General features: G+C 43.0%; 1 protein-coding gene across 1 annotated transcript in view; it reads left to right on the forward strand.

Annotated features, from left to right (window-relative positions):
* DIP2A (disco interacting protein 2 homolog A) overlaps positions 1 to 11002 on the forward strand; it is a 75544-nt gene extending 64542 nt beyond the window's left edge. Inside the window, exons 27-38 of the mRNA XM_027907236.1 lie at positions 286 to 407; positions 712 to 823; positions 1042 to 1151; positions 1262 to 1392; positions 3013 to 3181; positions 4366 to 4536; positions 6590 to 6619; positions 7034 to 7095; positions 7769 to 7826; positions 8551 to 8625; positions 9245 to 9419; positions 10760 to 11002. Coding sequence (XP_027763037.1) covers positions 286 to 407; positions 712 to 823; positions 1042 to 1151; positions 1262 to 1392; positions 3013 to 3181; positions 4366 to 4536; positions 6590 to 6619; positions 7034 to 7095; positions 7769 to 7826; positions 8551 to 8625; positions 9245 to 9419; positions 10760 to 10887 — 1343 coding nt within the window. The 3' untranslated portion in view covers positions 10888 to 11002. The remainder of the gene's footprint in view (positions 1 to 285; positions 408 to 711; positions 824 to 1041; positions 1152 to 1261; positions 1393 to 3012; positions 3182 to 4365; positions 4537 to 6589; positions 6620 to 7033; positions 7096 to 7768; positions 7827 to 8550; positions 8626 to 9244; positions 9420 to 10759) is intronic.
* Positions 11003 to 11054: the final 52 nt, after the last annotated feature.

The raw sequence follows: 11054 nt of genomic DNA on the forward strand, positions 1-11054 counted from the left end.
CAAAAGCCACAATCAGCACCAGAAAAGAAAGTCCTGCCCATGAAAATATATCCCTACTCACTTAAGGCTTGTAGGATCGGAATAATTTTGCTAACTCTCAAATGCAAAACATTTTAACCCTGTGGAACCAGGCATGGCCAAGAGCAGCCTGTTGATTTGAAGAGACCCTTGTGGCAAATCCTTAAATCTCAGTAAAATAAATCACTGTGTGTTTTGATTTTGGTGAAAGAGTTGGGCCTCTTGTCCTGATGAAAATAGCTTTTATTTCACAAATGTGCTTCACAGGAGTGGACTTGATAGCAACTTTCTATGGCTGCCTATACGCTGGCTGTGTCCCCATCACTGTCCGCCCTCCTCATCCACAGAACCTTGCTACCACTCTGCCCACTGTCAAAATGATTGTAGAGGTAGGTACGAGACATCCCTCTCCATATGCTTTTGGGGAGTGTGGAATGGTCCTGATGAATTGCTTTGTCACGGTCGGTGTAAAATAAGCTGGGGGAAAAAAAATCAGCGTGCTCAGTCAACAATGACATTTTTGCAGAAACTCGTTTAAAATAGTCTTTTATTGCTGTGATTCGTTTTGCTTTGTTTCCAGTGATTTTCTTCATCTGTTCATCTTATTAGTTATCTCCTCTGGGTGGATATGACATCACTTTGAGCATGCATTGCCTGGTTTTGTGAATGGTTTTAATGCTGTGCCTTTTGCAGGTCAGTAAGTCTGCGTGCATACTGACCACCCAAGCCATAATGAAACTGCTCAAGTCTAAGGAGGCTGCTGCAGCTGTAGATATTAAAACATGGCCCACTATTTTGGATACAGGTACAGTAGCCAAAGTGGAAATAGTTTTAAGAGTGATGTGTTTATTTTGTTGCACCTCAACTGCCTGAGTGGATGAGTTGTGCATTGCATTAAAATAGCCGTTCAAGAAACTATAAGAAGCATCTGGTGATAATGCTATAAAGATACATTTCTTTGTCCTGTGGTCATTTCCCAGAACAATAGTACAGTACTTTTCTCTTTTTATTTATTTTAAATAGATGATATGCCTAAAAAGAAGCTGGCTAGTGTTTTCAGACCTACTTCTCCAGATATGTTGGCATACTTGGACTTCAGTGTGTCTACTACTGGTATATTAGCAGGAGTAAAGGTAGAGTAACAAGAGAGATAATTATGCTTTGTCTCCTTATGTTTAGGAAGGAGTATGTGCTGCCCTTTCTCTCAGAAAGGTCCCTGAGAGCTCCTGTTTTCCTCTTGCAGATGTCCCACGCAGCTACAAGTGCCTTATGCCGCTCGATAAAGCTCCAGTGCGAGCTGTACCCATCCCGACAGATTGCCATCTGCCTGGACCCTTACTGTGGCCTGGGGTTTGCACTGTGGTGCTTGTGCAGGTATGTCCTGGCAGCCATGGGCCTCCTCATGTGTGCCCAGCCTTCTGCAGAATCCCAGGGAACAGCTGTGGGTAGAACTGTCAAAGAAACCCAGTTGAACCATTTACCAATAGTTCAGCAAACGCCTTCTGTGGGGAGAAGATCCACTGAAGTCAGTGAGTTTACTTGAGTGACTTCGGGTTTGCAAGTGGAATTAATTAGATACCAAATCCAAGGAAAAAAAAAGGACTTCACTGTCTATCTCACATTGATTAAATAAATCCCTTTAAAGTCTTTTGAGATTAAACCATATGTTTTGACAAGACCCTTCAGGTGTTCACTGCAAGATCGGTGTGCACTAAGAAATACTGCTGAAGGAAGCAGTTAAATGTTTCTTGAAATGAATGAGTCCTGAATTGATTCGACCAGATAACTGCTCTAAAGCAACACATCTCACAAAGCTGCAAAATTTTCCTTTTTTTTTTTTGGCCTTTTAAAGCATGCTGTATGTTTTAACTAATCCAATGATTTAATAGTGTTTTAGATGTTTCCTTAAAAAAATGCAGAAACTGAAGGTTTTGAGTCAAAGTTTGTTTTGTAAACAGGTAAATTTACTGTAGTTACAGCTGTCCCTTCTCTCTCTCTCTAAATTCCCCAACTGGAAAGGAAGTGCACTGAAGAAAAACAGAAATGCAACTTTGGTGGCATCTGAGGATTTATATATTTTTTATATATATATATATATATATATATATATATATATATATGTTTATGAAGTGAGGCAGGGTGGAGGGAGAAAAAAACCTCAGTGATGGAAGACTTAAAATACAAAGTGAAACAAAGATGAAACCCAAACAAAAAATTTAAAAGGTGATGTGATTCTGATGCTGAATTTGACTTTCTGCCCACTCATGTCAACCGGTATCCAGGTTAAATATTTCACATAAACACTGTTTAAAAACTGAGACAGCCACGGCAAAGGTAGAAGATTGCACAAAAAAATGTGAATGGTGCAATACAGGTGTTAAACACTCATTTCACTCAAAGCAAAAGGTGCATTTTCACATGAATGACTCAGAAATATAAGATCAGTATCCAGCTGTAATCTGCAACTGGAATGGTGTTGGTTAGGAATTGGAGCTGGAATTGGGTGGTAAGACATGGCACAGGTTGCCCAGAGAAGCTGTGGCTGCCCCATCCCTGGAAGTGTCCAAGGCCAGGCTGGACAGGGCTTGGAGCAACTTGGAATAGTGGAAGGTGTGCCCATAGCAGGGCGGGGGGATGGGATGACCTTTAAGGTCCCTTCCAACCCAGGTCACTTCGTGTTTCTCTGATGCCTCAAATGTTAACATTTTTTTGTCAGAAGTTCTGTCTGTTGAAGGCACTGAATGTTTGCCTGTAGCTCAGCACAATTTACTGCACAGGACAAATATACTTGCCTTGAAGTTTGTGACTTACTCAGCCCTATAGTCCTCAGCTGACTAAGAGATTCTTGCTCTCTTGGAGAAGAGAACCTGAAGTTCAGGTCTCAGTTTTCCTGTGTTTCTTTCGTTTTGACTTCACATAACTTACGGCTTTTTTTGTTTGTTTGTTTTTATGCTGGCTTGAAGTTTTCATGTTCCTATTGCTTCCTCTCCCCAGTGTGTATTCGGGTCACCAGTCCATCCTGGTCCCTCCTCTGGAGCTGGAGAGCAACGTGTCTCTGTGGCTGTCTGCTGTCAGCCAGTACAAAGTGCGTGTCACCTTCTGCTCGTACTCGGTGATGGAGATGTGCACCAAAGGGCTCGGCACGCAGACCGATGTTCTCCGGGTGAGTGCACTTTGTTTTTCAGCACACTGACAGGTACACACGTGTGTATCTTTCTAAAAATACCTCATTTGCAGAGGGATGAGTTGGTATTTCTGTGAGAGCCTTTCGTTATGACGTGATTTTTGGGGAATGCTGAGATTGCTGGAAGATTCAGCTCTCGTGTTTCTGGTGGAGGGAAAAAAAAAAAATAAGTCTTGTATTTTAGCTTTACTTGTTTGTGCTACCTTCTGTGCTGCTGGGTGTTTCTGAGATTTTGAGCAGAACACATAGCAAGCCTGCCAACTTGTTTGTGTCTGAGACAGAAAAACACCACCAAACAAGAAAACCCTCCAAATAGACAAAACACACCCCAACAGAAGAAAAAGGCCCAAAGCCTCACCAAACACCAAAAAACCTCTCCCCCAGACAACAAAACCAAAAAGCCCCCCATAACCCAGTAAGTCTCACTTGCTTTCAGATCACGAAAATGTTGAGTTCCAAAATGGATATAGTTTTCTACAACTCTGGAAGTGTTCCAGGCCAAGATGGATGGGGCTTGGAGCAACCTGGTGTAGTGGAAGGTGTCCCTGCCCGTGGCAGGGAGGTGGAACTAGATGAGGTTGGAGGTTCATTCCCACCCAAACCATTCTATATGATTACATTATGATATACTTACTAAAAACAGCAACTACACCCTGATACATCCATTTATTTTTGAGGGAAGTCTCTTAACTCAGACTTAATTTCCTTGGAAGAGGAAGGAGCGTTCCCACAGCTGTGGTAACTCGGCTGCTCAGGACTTCCACTGGGAATGTGTGGCAAAAAAGTGGCTACATTGTGCTTGTTCTCAAAAGAAACAAAGAAACCTGTTCCTCTGTTCCCCTGGACCATCCTGGCCCACAGACAATTGCTCCAGGTTCACGTGCACGCTGACAGGAGCTAATGATGTCTGGAACACTGCTTGCACCTGAACTGTGCAGTGCTGGGAGCCAGCCCTGTGACACGATGACTTTCTGGGGAGTTTTCAGCTCAGAATTTTGAGCGACTGTGCTGCAGCTACGTGATGGCCACGTCTTTAGTGTTTAACCAGTTCATGTCCAATTCTAGTGCTTTTCAGGTCCTTCTGTTGCACAAATTAAAACGTTTTATTCCTGGAGTTGTCGCCTTCAAACTTAAAATGCTGTTCTGTTCACCCCACCTCTCAGATGAAGGGAGTGAACCTGTCCTGTGTCCGTACCTGCATGGTGGTTGCAGAGGAGAGACCGAGGATCACACTAACCCAGTCTTTCTCCAAGCTGTTTAAAGACCTGGGCCTCTCTGCTCGTGCAGTGAGCACCACCTTTGGCTGCAGGGTCAACGTAGCAATCTGCCTGCAGGTGAGACTGAGCTGCTCATTCCTTACACAGAATCTCTGGGAACTTGATAGGAAATCAGTTTCAGCCCCATGGGTCTCTTTTTCTAATGAACTAGAGCTCCATTGCTTCCTAGTTTTATTACCAAGTTAAATAAGCTTTTTAATAAGCTGTTTAGTAAGATGTGGATTATGATAATTCCACTAATTGACCAATTGATTTTCTTTTCTAATCCAGAGGTTCAGTATTAAGAAACTTGTTTCCTTCCCACTATGCAGGAGCAATATTAAATTAAATAAACAGCTTCCTCTTCATAAATATTAAATGTTAACAAGCAGTGCTATTTCAGCTTTTGTGTTATTCAGATTCTGTCTGTTTGAAAAATAGCTGTATGTATAATGTGGAATTAAATGGAAGACAGAGTTCCTGAAATAAGACCCAGGAAAACTGACAAGATCGGGAGGTATTTTTTGACTTTTAAAGGTCTCAAATGAGTATTATCAACATGCAGATATGTGTGTCTCACCTCATGTGAGAGCTGGACTTTTTTTTTTAATTAAAGGGGTAAGGTGGGAAGCTTTGAGGGGCAGATATGCCCATAAACATAGCCCTGCTTCACAGACTGGAGATAATGACATGCTGTGGGCCAGAACCACCTTTGACAGTTCAGTATTCAGCTGATAATAATCTCTTATGTGTGATTTAATGAGATTAAGTCTAACTTTTCTTACTGAGATGCTGCTTTTCCAGTCAGGAAAGTAAAAAAAATACGTATTCCAAAACTTACCTGAAACATCAGGTACTAAGTATGGACTAGAAAATGGGAAAGCACCCCGGAGTTTGGATGGTGTTTGCATTAGTAGATAGTGCTCAGCGTTCAGATGAGGCAGTATGTAGCTTTGTATGTGGAGAATATCTTAGATGACACATGCATTAGGTATGTGTAACTGTAAATTGAATTTCCAGTTTTAGTGGTATGAATTGCATGTAATAAAAAAGGATTCTGTAAAGATTGCTACTGTACTCTGCAAAACGTAGTTCTTCCTTGTTTTTTAGTTCCTGGTGCTCACTAGACAAAGAAAAGCCTTATTATTTTATTACAATGTTCTGGGTTTCCTACAAGAGAGATATTCTGGGACACGAGTTGCTTAAATATGTTGCCATTCACAATTGTTTCTTTAGTTTCTGTGGTTTCTTTCACTATTATTGGAGGAAAGGTTTTTAACAAGCCCTGTAGCTAAATGGTTACAAAGAAATAGGGCCAGAGTGATTTTTATGAGGAAAAATAGGAAGGATACACGTGAAATCAAGAGGACTGTAAATTAAGATTTTAAACACATCAAATAAAATATGTCAGCTGCCCAGTGTGAAAAATCAGCTTTCCAACTTGCCTGTGTAAATAAGGATTTTAAAAGCCAGTTTGGGATAAGGGAGGGGAAAACAGTTTTTCTGCAGAATGTTGAATGGCAACATGAACAGTACTCAAAAAAAACCCCATGAGGAGTGTAGGACTGCTGGGCATTTGAGCTTCCCCTTCATATTCTGCCTTTTCCATCTCTGTTTTCCATTCTTGAGCCCTTTCTCAGTGCGGGGGAGGGTTCTAACCCCTCTCCCTTGTTCTTCCAGAGTGATACCTGTATTAAACTTTTTTAAATGCATTGGATTTAAACAAATGTAGATGAATGGCCAAACTTCTGGTACAAATTAGCATGCAGATAAATACAGAATGGCTTCCAGCCCTGCTGGACTGGTTCACTGAGGAGGTACTTCTGAAGCTGCAAGGGAGGAGGGATTTATGGTAGAACAGTGTATGAGCTGCCTTAGCCCTCTTCTTGTTCGTTAACTGGAACTTGCATGTTTCCCAAAGAACCACCTAAGAGTGTCAAGCCCTTAAATAATCTGAAATGGAAATCTTCTTTTCACTCTAAAACAGTATGAGTTTTGTTTTCTGTCTTACTGTGTGTATCTTATGTTTCCAGTGCCTCTTTGTTTGTATTTTCTTTTTTTTTTTCCCCTTTCTCTCTGTTTCACACACTTTGATGGCCTCTGTTACTTCTGTTTGTGGTCCTGCTGTCAGCCAAACAGGCTGGGCAAGCTGGCTGAACAGGTATAGTGCTGCATGTGTGCTTGTCATGTCCTGAAGTCCATCTGGTTCTGCAGTGTTAGGGATTAGGCCCACACTGGTTTATGCTTAACATCCTTTGCGCTTGCTGTGTGGGTTTTAGAGCAGGTGCTTCCCCTAACAGAATCTTAAAAACTTAATTTTAAATTTTAAAATCTTAGACTTAACCTGTACTACATAATTCATTTGTGCATTCATTGACTGATTCCGTAACAAGTAAAGCTTTAGAGCAGTCACTGTAGAAAGGGGGGATATTTTACTATGTTTCTGGCAGATTAGGGAAGTGTTCTGTAAGTGCCAGTAAAAAAGGGAGAGAAATTAGTGAATTTATGTGGCTGTGAGAAGGACAGCAGGATCTTGTGGCTTCTGTTGAATTTATTTCTTCCTCCTTATTCTTAGGGAACGGCAGGACCAGATCCAACAACAGTCTATGTAGATATGAGAGCACTTCGACATGACAGGTACAGACTGTTAAAATTTAACTCTTCAGTGGCTGTGGAGAAGAAACCTCAGTCTCATTGCATTGCTTTGTTGGAATATCCTTGGCAGCAGCCAACTGACTCCCTGCCATATCATATCCCTGGCCTCTTCTCCTCCAGCTGCTCTCTAAATTTCCTTCAGGTAGTGGAAAAAGTACAGTTAGAGTCTCCCTTAGTCTTTTTGGCTTTTTCTTCAAACCAAACCAACTCTGTTCCCTCAGCCTTCCCTGGGCTGCCTTGTGTCACTTAATTCCAGTTGGGCTGCTCGCTCTTTATTTTTTGTAATTCCTGCCGATGCTCTGCCGTGGTTCAAGTGTGACAAGTCCAGGAGAATCTTTTTTAGAAGGAGAATTTAAAATGCTGGTGGAACTGCAACCTTAGGGCTCTGTTGGAAAAAGTCACTTGTCTCTCCAGAGAGCAGAGCTACAGGTTCTTAAAAGAAATGTGGCCTGTGCTAATAGGGAAATGTTCAAGACAGTCGGAAACTCGTAACTGTCTTGCTGTGTTCTGAGTAACTGAGCATAATCAGTTGATTCACTACAGTTTGGTCAATGCAGCTAAGGAGAGGGTAACAGTGGCTATAGCAGAACATGTCTATTTGACTCCTGTTGAAGTTCTTGAAGCCTTGTACAAATATATCTTCTTATTTTTTCAGGGTGCGTTTGGTAGAGAGGGGCTCTCCACACAGTCTGCCGCTTATGGAGTCTGGGAAGGTGAGACTGAGACTGAGACTGATCCTTCCTCCCTGTAGAATCACAGAATCCTAGAGAGCTTTGGGTTTGAAGAGACTTTAAAGATCATCTCATTCCAGTCATGTTCCTCCCACGGGCAGGGACACCTTCTGCTAGACCAGATTGCTCCAAGCCCTGTCCAACGTGGCCTTGACCACTTTCAGGGATGGGGCATCTCTGTGCCAGAGCCACACCACCCTCACGTGGAAGAATTTCTTCCTAACGTCTAATCCAAACCTACTCTTTCAGTTTAAGTTCGTTATGACCCTCACTGTGTCCTCATGGCCCTTAACCTGGGCTGTGAGCTGCTCCACCTGGATCCCAGTACGGAATACACGGGATGAGCTTTGCTAATCACAGTGTTATCCAGGAGAGGCTCTAGAGAGAGCGTGGTATGATCAGGTGGCTGAAGGGAGGCCCAGTGCATGACATGAAGCAATAGGACGCATTGCTACCACTGAAAAAATCAGAGGCCTTCACGTGGAATGCATTTTCTAGATGTGAAACCAGCTGTGAAGCAGCAAAACAGCTGCTGGGACTTAAAATGATTAAACAAGTTAAACAACTTGGTAGGATGAGGTGGTTGATACAAGTGGTGCACAGAGCAGTAGGAAGGGAAGCACAGACTGCTGACTTCTGTGGCTCTGCATTATTAACTTTTCTTTCGATGAATTCAGAGTTTTCTTCTGTGTGCTTCTCATTCAAGATTCTCCCGGGAGTAAAGGTCATCATAGCGCACACAGAAACCAAGGGACCTCTGGGAGACTCGCACTTAGGAGAGGTAAAGCTTTCTTTAAAAAGCATTTTAGAGGAGTGCCTGCCCCTGGGTGGGATGACCACGATCGCTTTGGCGCTGTTTGCACGCCTGTACCGTGTAGCTGCACAGCTCCCCCCTCCTCTGCCAGACCCCCTGCCTGTGTCAATACCAGGTGAGACCAGGGGACCAGTCTGTGTCTGCCTGGCAGCTGGGACAGGCAGTGATGCACTCCCATCAGTGGGCAGCAGCAAGGAGGTAACTCTGCTGCTCGGTTTAACCTTTGTTTTACGTACATCTGGACTGTTGTGTGATAAAGATGCCCAGCTAATAGGTTGAGAAGGTGTTCCATACCTGCAAGCCAAATGCATGGTTCATTTCTCCTCTTTACCAGCCCCCAGCTATTTGTATATAAAACTCCTTTTTACTCCTTTTCCCTGGCCATTTTCTGTGAGGCAGAAGTTAACTTACTGAATTGTGAATAACTGAGCAGAACTGAGGCAGAAGTTAACGATTTTAACAAAACTGGCATTTTGGAGCAGTCAGAATTGCCAGTGAAACCAATAAACGATGCTGCCTGGCTCTGGCGGAACAACCCGTGCTTACGTGGGGGCGGCTCTCTTTTGGGTTTGTTTTAATCCCTCAGATATGGGTGAGTAGCCCACACAACGCCACTGGTTACTACACGGTGTATGGAGAGGAGGCACTGCACGCTGATCACTTTACTGCTCGCCTGAGCTTTGGGGACACTCAGACCGTGTGGGCTCGGACCGGCTACCTGGGCTTCCTGCGCCGCACGGAGCTCACCGACGCCAGCGGAGGTGAGAGCAAGCACCTTGCACCTACAGAGGCACCTGCCTGGAGCTCCTTGGGGTAGCTGAGCTGGCAAAGAGTAACCTGTCCTTCGAGTTCATCCTGTTGTCACGGGAGAACGCTGAACCGAGCAGGAACTGTTCTGTCGTTCAGCAGGTTCGGGACATGCACAGACAGCGGTGATTTCATGGCCTTTCAGAAGTTAAAGGTCTAGAGGAGAAGCTTCTCCGTAATTTTTCCAGTGTAGAAAATAAATTTTTATTCTTGGTGGGTTTTTGGTTTTTTTTTTGGTTTGGTTTGGTTTGTTTTTTTTTTCAATCTAAACCAAGATGTCTAAATTTGGAAAATGGAGCAGATTGTCTTCAATCTGCTTACATTTTCTGATAAAACAGAACACAAAGCAGGTACAACTCCTGATTATAATACGTTAAAAAAAAATAAATCTCTGAAAAAAACATCCTAAGGATGGGAGTTTTGAATGCTTCTAAATTATTAGCAAATGTGTATTGCTAATTTTCTGTGATTGGAGTGAAATGAATGATGGAAAGTGTCTATGTGGACAGTGTCAGTGTCCCGACTGCTGCTACTGGATAATAACAGCAAGCTTTTATGCCTTTATAGCCTTCTGAAAAATTATATGTCCTGGAGATTTTTATCACCGTGGAACAGTGTCAGCTGTCCTTCAGTTTGTCAGCATTTGAGAGGCTATTTACAGTGAATTTACATAGCACTATGAAATCTCCACTGACACGACTGAGCAGAATTATAGAATAGTTAACAAAGAAAAGAGCAAAGTTGAATAGAACAGAGTTACAGAATTAATATGGAGAGTGTGTCCTTCAAGAAGGGCCTAGGAGAGCTTTGCTTATTTAACCTGGCAAAGCTGGGGAGAGAAGAGAGTTGGTCTCACTGCATAAACTGTGGGAACTTTGGAAGCTGAGCAGAATTTTGCTGGCATGAGGACAAGTGGGTATAAGCTGGTGTCAAAAACAAACAAACAAACAAGTTAAATTTGGAAATTCAAAAAGTGTTCCTGTCAATAAGAGGGGGGAGAGTTCTCTGGTGAGAGTAGTGGAACAAAAAGATACTTTAACAGTGGATTTCGATTGGGTTTGTGAACTGAGATGACATTACATGAGAGAAGGGACAGAACTGGATGACCCAGAAATTCTTTTCACTCTGATTTCAGTTGCTTGGAGTCCACAGGCAGAAGTGCTGCATGTGTATTATAGACTGCTTTCCCTAGGAAGCACTGGGGATGTTTTAGAATGTCGGGAACGAGCATGCGTGTGTGTCCACACCTGCCCTGTAGATGTGATGACGTTTAAACGTGTGTGCTGTGTTGCAGAGAGGCACGATGCCCTGTATGTGGTGGGCTCCTTGGATGAAACGCTGGAGCTCAGAGGAATGAGGTACCACCCCATTGACATAGAAACCTCGGTAATAAGGGCACATAAGAGCATTGCAGAATGGTAAGAACCTCAGCATTACTTTTCTGTATCCTTTCATTTCTTCTAAAAGCAGAAAGAACTCGTAACTTCCCTGCCTGTGTCGGAATGTACACATTGTTTACTTGTAAGCTTGGGGGGGGGGGGGGTTGTGTCTTTCTTTTAATAATCTCTTTTAATAACTAGCTTTCTCTG

Source organism: Empidonax traillii, unplaced genomic scaffold, assembly GCF_003031625.1.
Source record: "Empidonax traillii isolate 1590-97213 ecotype Southwest subspecies unplaced genomic scaffold, ASM303162v1 scaffold1428:size197735, whole genome shotgun sequence".
NCBI lineage: Eukaryota > Metazoa > Chordata > Aves > Passeriformes > Tyrannidae > Empidonax > Empidonax traillii.